At 50.5% G+C, this 16,741-nt stretch overlaps 2 protein-coding genes across 2 annotated transcripts in view; one reads left to right on the forward strand and one right to left on the reverse strand.

The window, feature by feature from the left end:
* The window catches only part of Iqck (IQ motif containing K), a 108,028-nt gene extending 107,331 nt beyond the window's left edge, over positions 1 to 697 (reverse strand). The window contains exon 1 of the mRNA XM_060366955.1: positions 511 to 697. Within this exon, the coding sequence (XP_060222938.1) occupies positions 511 to 697 (187 nt within the window). The remainder of the gene's footprint in view (positions 1 to 510) is intronic.
* Positions 666 to 16,139, forward strand: Knop1 (lysine rich nucleolar protein 1). Its single transcript, XM_021648779.2, has 5 exons — positions 666 to 849; positions 4,157 to 5,088; positions 6,984 to 7,052; positions 9,200 to 9,277; positions 12,548 to 16,139. The coding sequence occupies exons 1-5, from the start codon at positions 666 to 668 to the stop codon at positions 12,854 to 12,856; spliced, it is 1,572 nt and encodes a 523-aa protein (XP_021504454.1). The 3' UTR covers positions 12,857 to 16,139.
* The last annotated feature ends 602 nt before the right edge of the window (positions 16,140 to 16,741 follow it).

Consider the following 16,741-nt stretch of genomic DNA (forward strand, 5'->3'; position numbering starts at 1 on the left):
TGACCACATGGTTCCATCTCCTAACATCACGATGTAGGTGCCATGGTTAGGCCTACTGTGGGACTATCACAAGACCCCATGACTAAGAGACATGGGCCGCGAAAAAACAAGTGAGCTAGCCTGTGTTTGTGGGAGCTCAGAAAGGCTTGGGGGCAAGAAGAGATCAAAACCCATTTGTCCACACCGAAGAACTTCCCGAGTTGGCCACTGGCTCCTTACACTGAAATTACCGGAGCCTGTCAACAGAGCCCGTCCACTCCCTGCTTTCCATCCGGATATTTGCGGGCGATGAGGATCTCTCCCCGAAACTCCACACCACGCAACTCCCTGACTTGGTTTCCTCCTGCATGCCTGTTGCCTGAGGTCGCACCGGGATCCAGACCGCCGCCAGCCTGTTTCTCCGCGTGTGGACCCGAGGCTCTGCTAGTCGGGCCGCTCGCGTCACCCGCCTGGCGCACAGAGGCTCCGAACGCGCGTCCCCGCGGGTCCCGCCCAGCCCGGTCAGCCTACCCTCGCAGATCTGCTCCCACAGGTTCTTCCCCGGCGGCTCGGCGACCTGCACGGGCGACACGAGACTTTCGGGGGACCCGGGCGGCACTGCGGGCACAGGCGTCCGCGTAGTGGCCGACAGGTCGGCAGAGCCTCCCGCCTCTTCGCGGGGCGCGATGCGGCTGAACGTCTGTCTGGGCGCCGCCATGGACGCGGTTTCTACAGCAACCACGGACTCCGACAGTCCGCAACCCGGAAGAAGACCTCCTTCGAGGGGTCGGGCCAGAAGCTCGAAACTGACTTCCGGGTCGCGGCAGCGCGGGCTCTCATTTGGGGAGGCTTGGCCTGAGGCTAGACCAGGTGAGCGCGGGTGGCACGGGGCGGCCGGGGAGTGGGGTCTGCACGGTGAGGGAGAGGAAACAAAGATCAGTCACCCCAGACTCGCCCGCGGCCCTTGCTTTCTCCCCAAGCCTTCCCGCCTTGAAGTCGGCCCGCGTTTGTGACCCTAGCTCGCAGCCTGTAGTTGGTGAGGAGAGCACACGCTCCTCTGGGCTTGAATCCGTGCTTTGCCTCTTGCTGACTTTGGGACCTAGTGAATTAACGTCTCTGAGGCCTGTGAGCACCGCGGGAACTTAAAAGTGCCTTAAGACTGGGCGTAGTGACCCACGTCTGTAATCCAGGCACGCGGGATACCGAGGCAGGAGGATCCTGAGTTGCAGACCAGGCCGGGTGGTGTAGCCAAACTTTGGTCTTAAAAACAAAGCCTTGTTGAAGAAAGCATGTGTTTGCAGGTGATAGGGGTAGGTTTGTTTCAGTTTCTCACGAAAGTGGGTACCTGTACAGTTAGTTACAGGGATGGCAAAAGGATGCTAGCTGGGTGGCAGAATGGCTGACTTCTGGTGCTTTTTTTTTTTTTATCCTGGTCATCTCTCTTGGCCATCTCCAGGAATACTGCAGCATTGTCTAACTTGACACCACCATGGCTCTCTCTCCTTTCTGAGTCCCCTTCCTCTGTCCTCTGAAAGTATGTCTTGAGGTCCAGTCGGTTCTCCTTTTTTGTTGTTGTTTTGTTTTGGTTTGGTTTTGGTTTTGGTTTTTTGAGACAGGTTTCTCAGTTTAGCCTTGGCTGCCCTGGACTCCCTTGATAGACTCACAGAGATGTGCCTCCCTGAGTGCTGGGATTACAGGCGTGGGCCACCACACCCAGCTGTCTGTTCTCTTCTTAATTACCATCCCTGAAATCCTGTTTATGCTTTCCATCTTGGCCAGCATCACACCTTTGCTTCAGACCCACACATACACCTGTTCAGTGTATTACTGTTTCATCTGTCACCCTCCAGTTTTGTCTCAAGGGTTGGCACCACCATCCTATCGCTCAAGCTGGAAAACCATGTTCAGACATTTTCTTGACAACTGGGCACTGTGTTGGTTAGTTGTGTCAAGTTGACACAAGCCGGAGGCAGTTGGGAAGAGGAACTCCCAGTTGAGAAAATGCCTTCATAATCTTGGTCTGAAGGCACATCTGTGGGGGCAGTTTCTTGGTTAACAATTGATGTGGGAGGGCCCAGGACTCTCCTGTGCCCCATTTAAAGTAAGGTGTGAATATACTTAAACTATAGTTCAGACCTGGCCTGCATCTTTGAAGCTGCCAAGAGTGAGCTGGGTCCTGTGCGGACCCTGTGAGCTCTGAAGCCAAAGAGGGGTGCAGGTTGGAGAGGCTCCTGGCCTCCTAATTTCCACCTCCTCCCCCCCCCCCCCCGAAGCCTCTCATGTTTTGTCTCCAGTCCGGGGAATAGCAAGAACCAGACTGGTGACAGCAGCAAAAGCCATGTATTGCGGTCTCCACCGCTTGCTAGAAGTGCTTCTCTAAAAGGAACTTCTGTTCGCCTGTTTCAGTTGTTGTCTTGGAAACCTACTTCGTCGGTCTGCTAACCTAGGCCCAGTCCTCGAAGGTTCTAGCCTCCGTACCATCTAACCTAGAATGTTTTCTTTCTGCCTGTGAGACTTTTACTGCTTAATAAGCTCACCCTTTCTTGTTCTTTCTGAGCTCGTAGCTGGCTGGCTCAACTCCGATGTTCTGGCTCAAACTGTTCTCCCAGCTAATTCGATCCGGCTTTTCTCTGAATTGCTCTGGTTGGCCTCAGACTAACTCCAGCAATCTTTTCTAATCTGGCTCCTTCTCATTCTCTGGCTCGTTCTGTCTTCACGTGTGTCTTAAGTTTGTTCTCTTATTAAACCTCTCTCTGTAAAACTCCTGGCAAACTGCCTCCTCTCTCTCATTCTCAGTGTTGCACCCGTAAGTAGGTTTCCTCCTCTCCCTGTTCTCATGAGAGTTGGGCATATCCTTCTCTGATTCGTCACTTTTTCTGCCACTCAAACATCAATTTCAAACATGGGTGCTTCCTTCTACAAACTAGCTTTACCTTCATTCTTTGGGTACCACCATGCCTGGACCTAAGCTTTTCTTTACTTGAAACTTGCTCTGTACCAGGCTGGTCTTGAACTCAGATATGTTTGCCCGTCTCCTGGATTAAAAGCATGTTTGTATTCCAGCTGGATCACACAGACATAGAAGGTTTGTGGATGTGATCACGTGGGAGAACTGCCATGTTCTGAGTTAAGAGATGGCTCAGAGGTTAAGCACACTGGCTGTTCTTCCAAAGGTCCTGAGTTCAATTCCCAGAAACCCCATGGTGGCTCACAACCATCTAAAATGTAATCCTGTGCCCTCTTCTGGCGTACAGGCTTTCATGCAGGCAGACTAATGTATATAAATAAATAAACCTTAGAAAAAAATTCCTCTATGTGCTTCTGTTTTCCTGAGGAGAATTAGGTAATCAAGGCCTGGATGTATTATTGCCACTCATTAGTTGCTGGCGATCACTTTGAAATTGAAGACAGTAAATATGGCTTACAAACTGGGGAAGCCCCCAACTTGTGTACCTTCTGGTTCAACCTTTATAAGGATGATAAAAATGAGGTCCAGAGAAGCCAAGCGTGTAAGGCAAGAAGGAGTATACCAGAGTTTCCATTTGTCCCAAGTGTTTGGATCCTGGCTAGGGCTTGCCTCACTGTGCCACCTTGTTAGGTAGCTTGGAATGGTAAAAGTCGGGGGATGGGGATTCATTTCTAGACCTAGAGTAGGAACGCTTTATATAGATGAGCCAGAGGAAGGGGTTGACTGTTAACTGTGCCACTTAATTGGATCTGGTGGAAGGCGGTGAGGCAGGCTGCTTGGAATTTGCTTCATCTGTTAAAAGAAAAGCCGTGGAAGCCAGCAAATGGTTTGATCACAGTTGGGTCTTGTAGGGCTGGCTTGGGTAGGCAAATATGTGTTGAATTTGAGTCTGGGGGTTTCAGGTTGATGGCAGACAAGGAATCAGCAGTGCTCAAAGCCTTTTCTGTAGGTTCTCTGGCACCTCTTTGAAGATGGATGTTATTTCCTCCCAGAAAAGGAAACTGACATTCAGTCAAGTTGAGTGACTAGTTTCAGTTTGAATGTAGGGCCATCTGGATTTATACTCCCGGCCATTTAGTTGTCTTTCCGCTTGCTCAGTGGGAGCTGTTTTCCCCATTCCCCCACGTCAAACTACCCACTCAGAAGAACTTTGGGACCACAGCCTGGGACGGGTAAACAGATAAATTACATTATTTCTGTTTTTCTCAGGAATGGTCAGCAAGACTCAGGAAGCAGCCTTGGTCCCACAGCTCCCAGAGAAGAAGAAAAAGAAGAAGAAAAAGAAGGCGCTGGTTATAGACGTCACAGAACCAGAGACTCAATACTCAGTCTTAAACAGTAACGATTATTTTGTAGATGTTTCTCCTCCAAGGACCACATGCCCCTCTAACATTGTGGATGAAGGGCAGGTCCTCGAGATGTCACTGTGCAAGAAAAAGAAGAAAAAAAAATCCTCTGGCGCTCAGTTGGAGGAGCACCTGAAGCCTGAGCCCACACAGGCAAGACAAAAAAAGGCGTCCAGCCCTCGAAGGCCGGTCCTTGAGCAGTCGGCCGAATGCCTTATCGGAGAGAAGAAAAAGAAGAGGCAGAAGTCCTTACTGCAGACTGCTGCCTCCCGAGTCTCGGGGCTGAAGACCTCTCCAGATGCCAAGCATGCCGAGGAGGTAAGCAAAGCTGGTAAGAAGTCCAAAAAGCACAGGAAGGATAAGAAGTTTCCCGACGATGCAGCCCTTCCTCTCCAGGACTATTGGCTCTGTGAAGATGAGGAGTCCCTGAGCTTCCCATGCACAGAGGGGACAGAGGCTGAGGAGGAGGCAGCCTTGGGGCAGAAAAGGAAGCAGGGGAGCCCCAGAGATCACAGCATGAAGAAGAAGAAGAAGAAGACCCACCAGGAGGGAGACATCCCCCTGCTCAGCTCCAAGTTCTCCACGCACAGACTGAAGAAAGGAAATGGGAAATCTGTCAAGAGTGAGACTGTGGACTACATCCCAATAGAGAGCTTGGTGGCCCCTGGGAAGAAGAAAGTCAAATCCAAGAACAAGGTGGAGCAGCCAGTTGCTGAAGATCTGGCTGTGAAAAGGAAGAAGAAGAAGAAGAGGAAGGAAAGTACAGTAAAGGAAGCCCTCTGGCAGGAAGAAGAGGTGGGTTTCCTTGGGTCCTGGGGTGGGGCTGTCATTTGAGTGCCTACACATGTGTCAGTGGGGTACTTGTGCATGTAGCTGACAGCAGCCCAGTGCATACATGTTTGCACATGAGCATGCATGCATGCAAACATGCATGTTCATACATACTAGAAAAGGATAGGAGCCATCTATTTTCTAGAAAACTGGATCCTGTACTGTCCCCAGTGGTGCAGGTTTCCTTCACTATTCATAAACAGGGAACCAATGTTTTATATAAATGTCTTAACGGCTTGTGTTCTTGTCACTTGCTGTCTTCCTCCCAGGAGCCTGATAGTTTGAGATAGCCTGATATCTGTGGCTGTCGGCTATAGGCTATAGGGATTATGTTGTGTACCTGGTGCTCTGAGCTCTTAGCTTCATCCACAAGTCTGGTAAGGAAGCTGTCCTGCCCCTCCCCATCTCACAGACAGGATAGTGTGAAGCCGAAGGGAGCTTGTCTCAAGTCACCCAGCTGAGACCAAGTAGAATTGGGGCTCAAACTCAGGCAGTGTTGCTTCTTGCTCAGGAAATCCCTGAGTATGTCAGGAGATGCCACTGTGTCTTTCCTAAAAGCCAGTGTCTCGGCAACCCAGGAAATGACCATCTTCAAAGGAGCAAGACCTGGCTTCTCCAGCTCCGTGCCAGCCATAGCCCTTTGGCCTCATGTGACGATGGACTTTTACTGAGGAGCACCTGTAAGAGATAGGTTGGGATGGGGTCGGGATGGAATGGCTCTGTGTTGGGGCCTGCAGGGTGGTTTTGTTTGCTGGCATTCTCCCAGCTTCGTCCTCAGGCATTAGACTGTGTTTCACCACTCAAGGCTCGTGTGTGGAAGTCAGAAGACAGTTTGAGAGAGACTGTTCGCTCTTTCATGATGTGGGTCCTGGGTAAGCTGAGGTCGATCAGGCATGCTGGCAAGCTGACCCTACTGCTCTTTCTTCAGAAACTCAGAGCTAGGGAGATGGTTCAGTGGGTAAGAGTGCTTGCTCTGTAGGCATTGGGTCCAGAGTTCTAATCCCCAGTAGTCACCTGAAAAGCTGTGCATGGCAGTATGTGCCTGTGACCTCAGCGTTGGTGGGGAGGGAGATGCAGGCAAGATTCCTAGCTTCTGCTCCTTTGAGAGACCCCATCTCAAGGCCCTGGAGAGAAGACTGGTAGAGGAAGGCACCATTTACCTCACGTGTGTGCACGCAACATACACGAAAATCAGGGCAAGATGAACCCACAGGTGTACATCTAGTTCTCATTCAATTTTAGGACCTCTTTCCCCCAGGAGACCAGTGTAAGGTATCCCTTTTGTCTCACATCTTCCAGACCACCGCACAGTTTGCTGAGTCATACAGGTCAGGCCAGGAGGATAAGGAGGGGGAAGGAAGGCTCCCTCCCCATCATCTCCATGACACTGGGGCCAAGCACAGCACTCTAAAAAAGGGATGCAAAAGCTGTTGGCAGTTGTCATTTATGATGGACCTGGGACTGACTGCCCCCAGCCTGCAGTTAGAGGGTACCCTGAGGACCTGGATAAAAATGGTTAGGAAGACCCCTGATAGGCCATCAGCAAGCCAAGGGTAACTCAGTTGCACACTAGTCATTGAGTAAGGAGACCTGGATTCAAGTTGGCCCTGTCACTGAGCTGCAGGGTGACCTGGTCATTCCCCCTTTACCTTTCCGAGCCTCAGCTTTGTCATCTGGCCTAATGCCACCACTTGCTGGGGGAGGCATAAAAGGGCCTTGTTGCCTGAGGTTTTGTCTGGGTGGCAGAAACTAGTGCTGCCATGCTCTCGGGTCTTTCTTGGACTGTCTGACCCTCCTCAGTGGATGCTGTGCTGGGGCTGTTCACGGCTTGCCTGAGCTAATATCTCCCTTCTTTGCAGGAGTCAGACACAGACTTGGAGGTGGTATTGGAAAAGAAAGGCAACATGGATGAGGCCTGCATAGATAAGGTAGGGCCCAGCCTGTCCTGTACTGTCTTACCTCTTTTCACTCCCTAGACACCCTCACCATCCTCCAGACCACAGTTCCTGGGCTTAGAGGAATCAGGGTCTCTGAAAGCCTCTTGTCCAATTCCATGGCACACCTCTAAGGGGCAGGTAAACTTGTGCTCTCCTCCACCTCTGGCCAGGGGATCCCAAAGCTGCTGTCACTGTTTCTGAGTGTCCTGGTAGGCCCTATCATGTAGCCCATTGCAGAGTGTCGGGAAGATGGGGGCCTGTGACTGTGCAGCCAGAGCAGGCACACATGCCCAGCCATGCACATGGGGTATGGCCACTATTTCAGCTTGAGAGAGTGATCTTAGAGACTAGTTTGTCATGTGCAGACCCCTGTGTGGGATGCAGACTTTGGGGAGCAGGGATGTGTTTATGTTCCTTGACCCTAGGGCCTGGCAAGACTGAGGAGCCTGATGTTAGTCCATGCTTCACCAGCTGCTTACTCTTCTCTTCGGTGAATCAGCGTGGGTCTTCGTAGGCGGCTGTGGAGACTAAGGCAGGAGGGTGTTGGAAGGAGTCACAGGCCCAGGTGGCTGACACCTGGTCCCCATGGCACCTGCTGAGGCAGCCCTATGACAGAGATTGGACAGCCCTGCCTCACAGGTCCTCATGTCCACCTTAGGAGAGAAGGGATGATAGAGTTCTATCAAGTGAAGAGGGCCACTCAGAAGAGATGGTGATGTGCCAGACCTGCTGTGGCGCTGTGGGCGTGGGGGGAACTGTACTTGGAGGAGGGTGATACATACTCTAGCCAAGAGGAGGACCAAGAGAGTGATGTGTTAGAGCCTTTCCAGGGCAGGCAAGGACCACTGGCCTCCAGGGCTCCTAACCTTGCAGGGCCAGGAGTGCTGTGCTTGAAAGGGCCAAGGACAGGGGTGCTATAGTGCCCAGGACACTATGCAGAGGGGCCAGCCATGGGGCCCCAACTCTTCCAGGCCTTGTCCCTTGGCTGCTGTTAGGTCTCTTTAGCCTCCTGGGACACAGCCAAATGCTAAGCAGCCCCATACCCACTATGTGCAGAGCTCTTGGACTTTATGGTTTTCTGCCTACTAAATGTATTCTCTGAGGCTTGTCAGAGGGTAGCCTCAAGTTTCCCTTCTGATTTCCCCATAAATACTGAAAATTGGTTGTGGTTGTGTGTGAAATGGGAAGAGAACATCTCTGAGAGGAAATTAACCTGGAATTCTCCCACCTACTGTCCTAAGTGAGCTCCTCCTGGGTGCTTCCAGTTTGCCTTGTACTGTGTGTGACTGAGACAGGGGAGTCAGGCAGCGTGCAGTTCTGGCCACTCACTGCTTCTGTTGTGGCGAATACTCACCTGTTAACCTCATCCCTGGTTTTCTCCTCTATAGCAGCCGCTACAGATTTTGTGTTTTGAACTGAATGGCAGGTCCCCTCATTTCAAAGTCCGTGGTAGGTAAAGGGGAATCAAAGTTAGACCTCAATCCTTGGGAAGGAAGCGAACGCCCTGCAGGATACTGCTGTGCCGGCACCTGAGCTGGCCTAGCCCGAGAGTGCCACAGTGCAATGTGGGCTGCTAGTGTGCCAGCAGAGGCCCTGAGGTGGCCTAGCTCGAGAGTGCCCAGTGCTCTGCCATGGATGCTTCTGCTTCTTCCTAGACCACAAGCTTCACAGCTTCTGCAGATGAATAATCCAGAGGTCAGAAAGGTGAACCGAGTTTTGCAAGGCTTGACAGTCTGTTAGCAGGGTGGCTGAGATTCCAGTTTGTGTCTGCCTTGCTTCCAGAAAGGAATGCTGTCCTCATGGAAATTGACCGCAGTATATACTACACAAAAGAGGGCCTTTTGCTCGGCATCTCTGCGTAGACAAGTTTCCACACACATCACTCTTACAGTATGTTCTCCTGCTAAAGGTGGATCACTGTCTATTACAGGAAAATCATTTGTCAAGAAATTGTGCCCAAGACAAATGTTTCAGGCCAGGGGACCAACTATTAGCCAGAGTGTCCTGTGTGCTCTGGACTTTGGAGCAGAGTGAAGCTCATGGTCTTCCGCCCCACCTTTGTGCAGTAGAGCACTTCTCACTGCCCCCTTTTATTTATTCATTTGTTTGTTTGTTTGTTTTCTCCTGTCCTTGCATAGGTGAGACGGAAGGCCTTGCAAGAAGAGATTGATCGTGAGTCGGGCAAGACAGAGGCTTCAGAACCCAAAAAGTGGACGGTGGGTTCGCTGTGGTGGGCTTGACAACCAGAACCCAAGGTGCCCAGCTGGCCAGGCCTGGAATTGGTCTGAGCCAGTTTCACTCCCTCTGCAGGGGTGCTGGTCTCCTTGCTAAGGAGCTGGCCACTGAGATATGCCCCTAGACTTCACGTCCTATTGTGGACAATGGGGTGACTTGCAGAGTAATCACAAGAGGCTCTTTGTCGTGGGAAGTACCCGTGGGGGGCGGTGGAGAGTATGCAGGAGGCGTGGGAGTGGGGGCCAGAGTTCTTAAGACTCCACTGGAAAACATCCAGACCCTATCTGAGAAGGTAGGCCAGGTGGGGGATGGTGTGAGGGCCATGGTCTTGGCTGTGTGGCCTGGCCATAGCTTTGCCTCTCTGTGCCTTCAGGCAGCTTTACAACCTCGGCCCCTAGGCGGCCTCCACATGGGCCGGCACCGTGCTGGGTGGAGGTACACAGGACCCTCATCAGAGTCTGTGTAGTGCCTGGAGGGGTGAGTGTGGGTGGTGTCCTGTACTACCTGATTACCAGTAAGGCCTCCCAGAGCAGGTGACACCCAAAGACTCTCACTGGTGGTACCAGTCCTTAGCATACGGGCAGTGTTAAGTGCAGGGCCCGAAAGTTGGGGTGGACTCAGGCTGGTCCTTTGTAAAGGCCAGGTTGATGGCGGTAGCAGGAACTAGCTAATGTGTCACAGCATTCCAGTCCAGGACCATGGGGGAGTTTCTACGAGATGACCTGTAGAGCATGGGTATGAAGGAGAACAGAAGGTAGAAAAGGAAACTTTGCAGTGTTTGGGAGGTGTGGCCATGGACTTGTTACTGGAGAGAAGACCAGTCTGTCTGTCCTTAGCCTCATCATTGACTTGGATGGAAGGCCTGAGGTCAGTTACTAACTGCCACTTTCTAGTGTCTTCTTGGAGAGCCTCAGTTTCCATTACTATGAAATGGGGCTCCTTCTGTGGCCCTGGGGGTGGTGCTGTAGTTTTGTTCGTGTAGATAAGGCCTCATGTAGCCTCTCATACTCACTGTAGAGGCAACTATGAACTTGAACTCCTAATCCTGCCTCTACCACCTAGGTGCTGTGATTACACGCATGCATACTAGGCCCAGTTTGCACATTGCCAGGGAGAGAGCCAGGGCTTTGTGCATGCTTGGCGAACACTTTCCCACTGAGCCACATTTCCAGTCCTGGATACGTTACATTGCATACCTTCCCTCTTCACGTCTTCTCTCTCTCTTCAGCTGAGCAAAACTGATAGGATAGCAAGTTGGATAAGTAGGATGAAAGACACTGCACTATTGTTCAGCCAGTGCTCCAGGCACCATCTTTTAGTAACCTGGCTGCTGGGCATGGGGGCTTGGAGACAGCCGGGGGTACTCAGATGTCCTCATCTCCTAGGATCTTGGCCACCTGGGTGTGGAGGCATTGGTGGGGATGCCAGACTGCCAGGACCAGCAGTCTTGAGTCGACCCTTGGCTGTGGGCTTAGATCTAAGTGATGTTACAGGCAGCCTCTGCCTTAGAGGCTGCAGGCCTAGAAAGCCACACTTATTCCTGCATGGGAGCCACGTGAAGCTGGGAGAATGTCACCAGTTTATCCACAGCAGCTGTAAATGACACCTGTTCTGATTATCCCCCCAACACCGACCTGGAAATGAGTGCTAGGCTGGCCTCTGGCGCTCAGGCAGTTGCTAGGCAGTGTGGAGGGCAGCTGACAGGTGGCGAGCAGTACAGTATGGAGCTAGCATGTGCTGAGAATTGCATGCTGGGGCTTTGGCATTAGATCTGACTCAGTTCTCTGCTGCCTTGTGTGGGGTGTCGCCCCATTCGGCAGACTTTGAGGCTTAAGAGAGAGAAGTTGTGACTTGATCCACCACAGGTGGGGCTTCATCCCAGGCTTCGTACCTTCAGGGCCAGTCTTGGAGACCTGAGCCAGTCATAGACCTGAGGTGGAATGGGTCTTGGAGAGCTCTCACATTTTCTAGCACAGGGAGATTTGTACGCTGTTGGCAAACACAGCACATCTGGTTCCTGACTCTCCTCCTGCTGTCAGACTAGAGGAATAGCTGGCTGGTGATTGCCATGTGGGGGGGGGGGGCTTTCTTATGTTGAGGATGGGGGAAGGGTGATGATGTGCTCTACACTTCTGTGAGGAGAAGGGTGAGGGAAGTGGCTCAGTGGTTAAAGCATCTGCTGCCCAAGTAAACATAAGGACCTGAATTTGAATCCCCAGAAGCCGCATGAAAGCCAGACACATAGCACAAGTGTCTGTGGTCCTAGTACTCCTAGGTAAGACTCTGTTGTATGACACTGATCTACGGAGGAACAACCAAACATCTACTCTCCCTATACAGGGAACCAATGGCTAAAGTGATGATACCACCAAAGTAGAGCTTGCTGAACATATTAGTTTATTGAGGTTGCAAGAGTATAGGTTACTTAGAAGAGTATGGATAACTGAAGGGCAGCTGTGTTACCAAAAGTCCACCCCAGCATGAGGAAGAACTCATGAAAGCTAGAACTTGCAAGCAGTTCAACAGGCCTGCAGAACTTACTGCTTATGCAAACTTGAGGGGGAAGGGGGGGCTTGTGAACCTGCTAATTTTCAAGGGACTGCCTGAGACCTGTGAGTTGTTTACTTCCTGGCTTATCTCAGAATGAACTACTTAAAATCAGAGAACTGCTACACAACACAGGCTATACAGGAGGATCTCTGGAAGCGTATGGCCAGCCCAGTATATGCAGAAGAAAAATCAATAGAGATCTTGTCTCAAATAAGGTGGAAGGCAAGAACCAGCCCCTAAGGTTGTTCTCTTACCTCCACATGTGTACACACACACTGTGTATGAACACACAAACAACAAAACACAGGCTGGACTGTGGGAAGGTTGAGATGTGTTACAAAGTCAGGTGAGGTGGCCTGTGTTTTGGGTAAGGAGTGTGAATGCAGTGAGAATGTACGAAGAGGAGGGAAGTGTTTTAACTGTCACCATGTCTTGGAGAAAGAGTAGAGTGCTGATTAGCTTGGTGTGCAGTGACACATTTGTTAGAAGCCAATGGTGGGCTTGCAGGTTGGTCATTCTCAAGTTGGGAGTCATCTTGACATATCACCCGCATTAAGCTATAGGCCTCATTTCCTCACCTGTATGTGGGAGTGTGTAGCCGTATCCCTCAGAGCTCATTAGGAAGGGTGAAACAGTCCATTGCTTGGCTAAGGGAAGCATTTATCTTCGAGGGCAATGACAGCCTTTTACTCTCCACTCAGAGAACACAGTTTGGCCAGTGGGACACAGCCAGCTTCAAAAATGAAGAACAGAAACTGAAATTCCTGAAGCTTATGGGTGGCTTTAAGCATCTGTCTCCGTCATTCAGCCGCCCTGGCAGCATGACCAGCAGGTTCAACATGGCCCTGGACAAGAAGTCTACGGACACGCTCCAGCAGAGTCTGCAGCAGGAATATGAGCGGGCTATTAGCTTGAAGTACAGCCGTGGGGCTGGCCTGGGCTTCCCTGAGGCCCGAAAGGTCTTCTACATTGACCGTAACGCCTCCAAGGCTATCAAGTTGCAAGATTAAACTTTGTTGTCCTTCCTGACCCTCAAACTGCATTTCTGATCAGTTTTGGCATCTGTCAAGTTGCCAAAGTTGAACAAGTCACGTGCAGACATTGAGGACCATTCACAATGAGTTTTGCACAAGTGGGTGGAGGCTGTTTATGTCAGGAGCCAGCGTGAATGGCTAAAGCCTCCTGTTTTCTGTGTTAAACCTTCCATCTCCTTGGGTGACGGCATTTTAATAGTAGCTAGCAGTTGTTGCTGTGTGTAGGTAGGGCCCTGACTGAAGTGTTTTCCTTACATTGATATACTTAAACTTAATTATGGAATGGGTGCTACTCTCATCTTCATTTTACAGATGCCGCAACTTAAAATTCAGGGATAAAGTAATATAACTACCCAGGGTCACCTTCTGTTAAGTGCCATCAAGAATAAATCACCCAGAGTCACTCAGTGATCCGTGAACGGAGAAAGCAAGTGTTGGGCCATGACTTCCACGGTGACCAGCAAGTTTGTTTCCCTTCCCTCTTATCAGGCGGCAGGTGTGGTTTGCCAGGCAGACGTGGCCGGTACACCTTGAGCTGGCTTCTTTCCAGCCTGTCATCCTTCCAAATGACTGCTGTGCTTGGATTTTATGTTTCTGTACTGACTGGATCTCAAACAAGGCATTTTGGACATTAGGCAATCCTGCATATCGACCCATGGCAGATTCTCAGCAGTGTGATCCGTGTTTGTGTTCACAAAAGAGAGACCTTGGATACTTAAGTGATGAAATCCAATGTAAGGAGGGATGGAGAGGAAGGTGCTTCATCTGCTGCCGGCACCATCCCCACCAGGAACTCTACAGCAAGCTTCAGGGAACTCCAGAAACAGAGCTCCACGGGACAACTTTCTCTTCCACCAGTTCTTGGCAGTATGGCATCAAGGTTCAGATAAGGACATTTTCCTATCTCTTGGGCTGGCACCTCACATAGACAATCTCATTGTAGGCCTCCTCTCTCACAGGCAGAAATACTGGTGTTTGAGAGGGGAGAGGTGTCAAGGGTTGGGGAGGACGGGTTGGTGCTGCACTCATCCAGGATGTTTATTCTCCCAGCACCATCTTCAGTGTTGGTGCCATCAAGCTGGTAGGAAGGTAGCAGAAGCAATTCCAGGCTGCAAAAGTCCCATGGCATTCCAGAGAGGGGAGCAGACCCTCTTTCTAACCAAAGAAACTTCCAGCAGCCTCTTAGAAATCTTCTCTGGCTTCATTCAACTCTGTGTTGTTCTGTACCAGCCTCTGTGGTAAAGGAGATGCCCCTCAGGCAAGGCAGGGAGAGGGTACCTATGCAGTACTGCCGCATGGGCAGCAGAGTTGAGGCTGTGCCTGAGGCAACTGCCTATATTCCACCCTTTCCCCTGGCCCTTAGGCATGAGTCATGTCACACATTACAGGTGTGTTTAAGCCACTTTCCTGAGGTGGACTTGACCTTTCATAGATCCTGCCACCTCCATTCTCAGAGGGCAGAGTTCTGCATTTGAGTATACACCTTGGTAGCTACGATCAAAGTGTGAGAGCCAGACCTTTTACGTAGCTGCTACACATGTCTCGGTGCTAAAGGACTTGATTTTGTAGCTTCGTACCTTAGCACTGACTTAGGTGCTCTGTTTGCTCACCTTGCTCTGTAAGAATTGAAATCTATGAGCAAAGGAAGCTGTAGGCCTCCTCAGGGTGAGCTCAGCAGTCATCCAAATCTCATGCTTCTACCACTTTTCTTGAGCTGATTTCTGCACTGTCTCCACTTGAGCCCATGAACCCTGAGGCCACCTTTCCACAACCTGACTACCCTGTCCAAGTTTCTTCCAGTTAGACACAGTCAGCACCTAAAGGAGAGTATGCGTTCAGCTCTGCAAGCTATTAGTCCTACTCAGGTCATGGCAAGCCTGACTATCCCCCTCCCCTATACCCTCGGCAGAAGGGAATTAAGGTTGCTTGCTATTCACATGATTTTTTTTTTTTTTTTTTGAGACAGGATTTCTTTGTATATCCCTGGCTGTCCTAGAATGCTCTGTAGATCAGGCTAGCCTCAAAACTCAGATCTACCTACCTCTACCTCCCAAGTGCTGGGATTAAAGGCATGTGTCACCACCCCACCTCGCTTTATGCCACCACCAGTTATCAGATGAATTTGAAATAAGATCGTGGATTACCTGAGTAGGTATTTCACAAAATTCCTTAACTGGTAGGTGGCAAAAGAGTTAGTGTGGAAGAGACTTGAAAGGCATGACAGCCAGCTGGGAAGGAAAGGCTACAAGGCAGGAACACAGGCAGCCTCTAGAAGCTGTGCCACACTTTCACCAGAGCCACCCACAAGGAAGCTTAGTCTCGGTGACCTCTTGACCTAGCCCAGAGGGACCACTGAATCGTGACCAGCAACTGTCAGCCAGTAAATCCACATGAAGTCTTGTAATTTGTTAAACTAAGGACACGGAAGCATCCCTGTGTTTTCATTTCCTAGAAGGTCTTCATACTCTTAGTGGGAGTAGTTGCTATCCCATGGAGACTGGGTTACAGAGACCAGCCTGTCAGTCACGGGTGAGGGATGCTGGGAGTCCATGCTTCTGCCCAGGCCAGCGACATGATTCAGAAGCCCTGTGGTGTGGGCACCTAAATGTGGCACTAAGCTGAGGTTAACCCAGTACTGCAAACTCGCTGGGCCAACGTAGGGAGCCTACGTGGGCAGCCTTGAGGCAGAAGAATGGCTTACAAAGCATTGTGTGTGCATTTGCTGGTCATTTTTCATAGAATTAGTAGAAACAGTTTGGTAATAAAGGCCACTTGGGCGTATTTGAACAGTACCACAGTAGCTTCTGAGTTCTGGCCTGTTTGTTGATGCAGGAGAGGTGTTCTTCAGCCTCTGGTTTTTACTTTTGTTTTTGAGACTGGGGCTTATATATACCAGGCTGGCCTCCAACATGTAACTGGGGACCTTGAACTCCTGATTCTCCTGGGATTACAGGCCTGTACTGCCACTCAGTTTTATGTGGGGCCTTGTGCATGATGGGAAGCATTCCACCAAATGAGCACCGCCTTCTGCCTTTTTGAAGACAGTTCTCTCAGTTCCTTAGGGCAGAGGGACTTGTCAGATTGGCCCCAAATCTGCAACAGTAACCCTCTTCTTACACTATTAAGCACATGAGTTTATATATAAATGGTTTCTGTTTAACTTCCATTTCACTTGTCCAGAGTGTTTGTTAACTTCTGCTTTCTAAAGTTAGTCATGTATGTTTCAGAGTAAAGATAAATAAAGTCCATTTCTAAAGCACAGATGGTTTTGAGTGTGTGTTTTGCCCAGGCTTTGCTTCAAGCAGTCCTGCCTCCCAACTTGAAGCTACAACTTGAAATGTGTACCAGGGCAGCCTAGCCTGCAGCACAGCTGAGCCAAAGCTTGGATGAAAATGCATCCAGGTTGTGGATCAGCAGCCAGTGCTGCTGGCCATGGACAGTAAAGTACAGCCACCAGCCATGAAGGGCAGCCATGAACTCCGTGCTCTCTGGGAGCCAGAAGTGATCGGCTAGCTGTTGGGAGCACGGCTGGTCTTTAAGGGTAATTTGCTCAGTTACAGTAAGGGCACTGCAGTCTCCATTGTCTAGGCTGGCCTTAAACTCATGGCATCCTCCACCTCTTCATCTCGGAAGTGCTGGGGTTACAGGTGGACACCTCCATACACCATTAGTTATAGGACATTTCTGCTGAGTCTACAAGGAGTCCCAAATGTGACCTCACTTTCCCTTGTATTGTGGTCGGAAAGGAGTCAGTACGTAAGCTGGGATTTATTCGTCCCCCAAGGTGTTTTATATAGGACACTTGTTTCTAACCTACGGATGTGATGTGCAAATGAAAACACCCTCTAGAAAACACAGCCT

Source organism: Meriones unguiculatus, chromosome 14, assembly GCF_030254825.1.
Source record: "Meriones unguiculatus strain TT.TT164.6M chromosome 14, Bangor_MerUng_6.1, whole genome shotgun sequence".
Lineage (NCBI taxonomy): Eukaryota > Metazoa > Chordata > Mammalia > Rodentia > Muridae > Meriones > Meriones unguiculatus.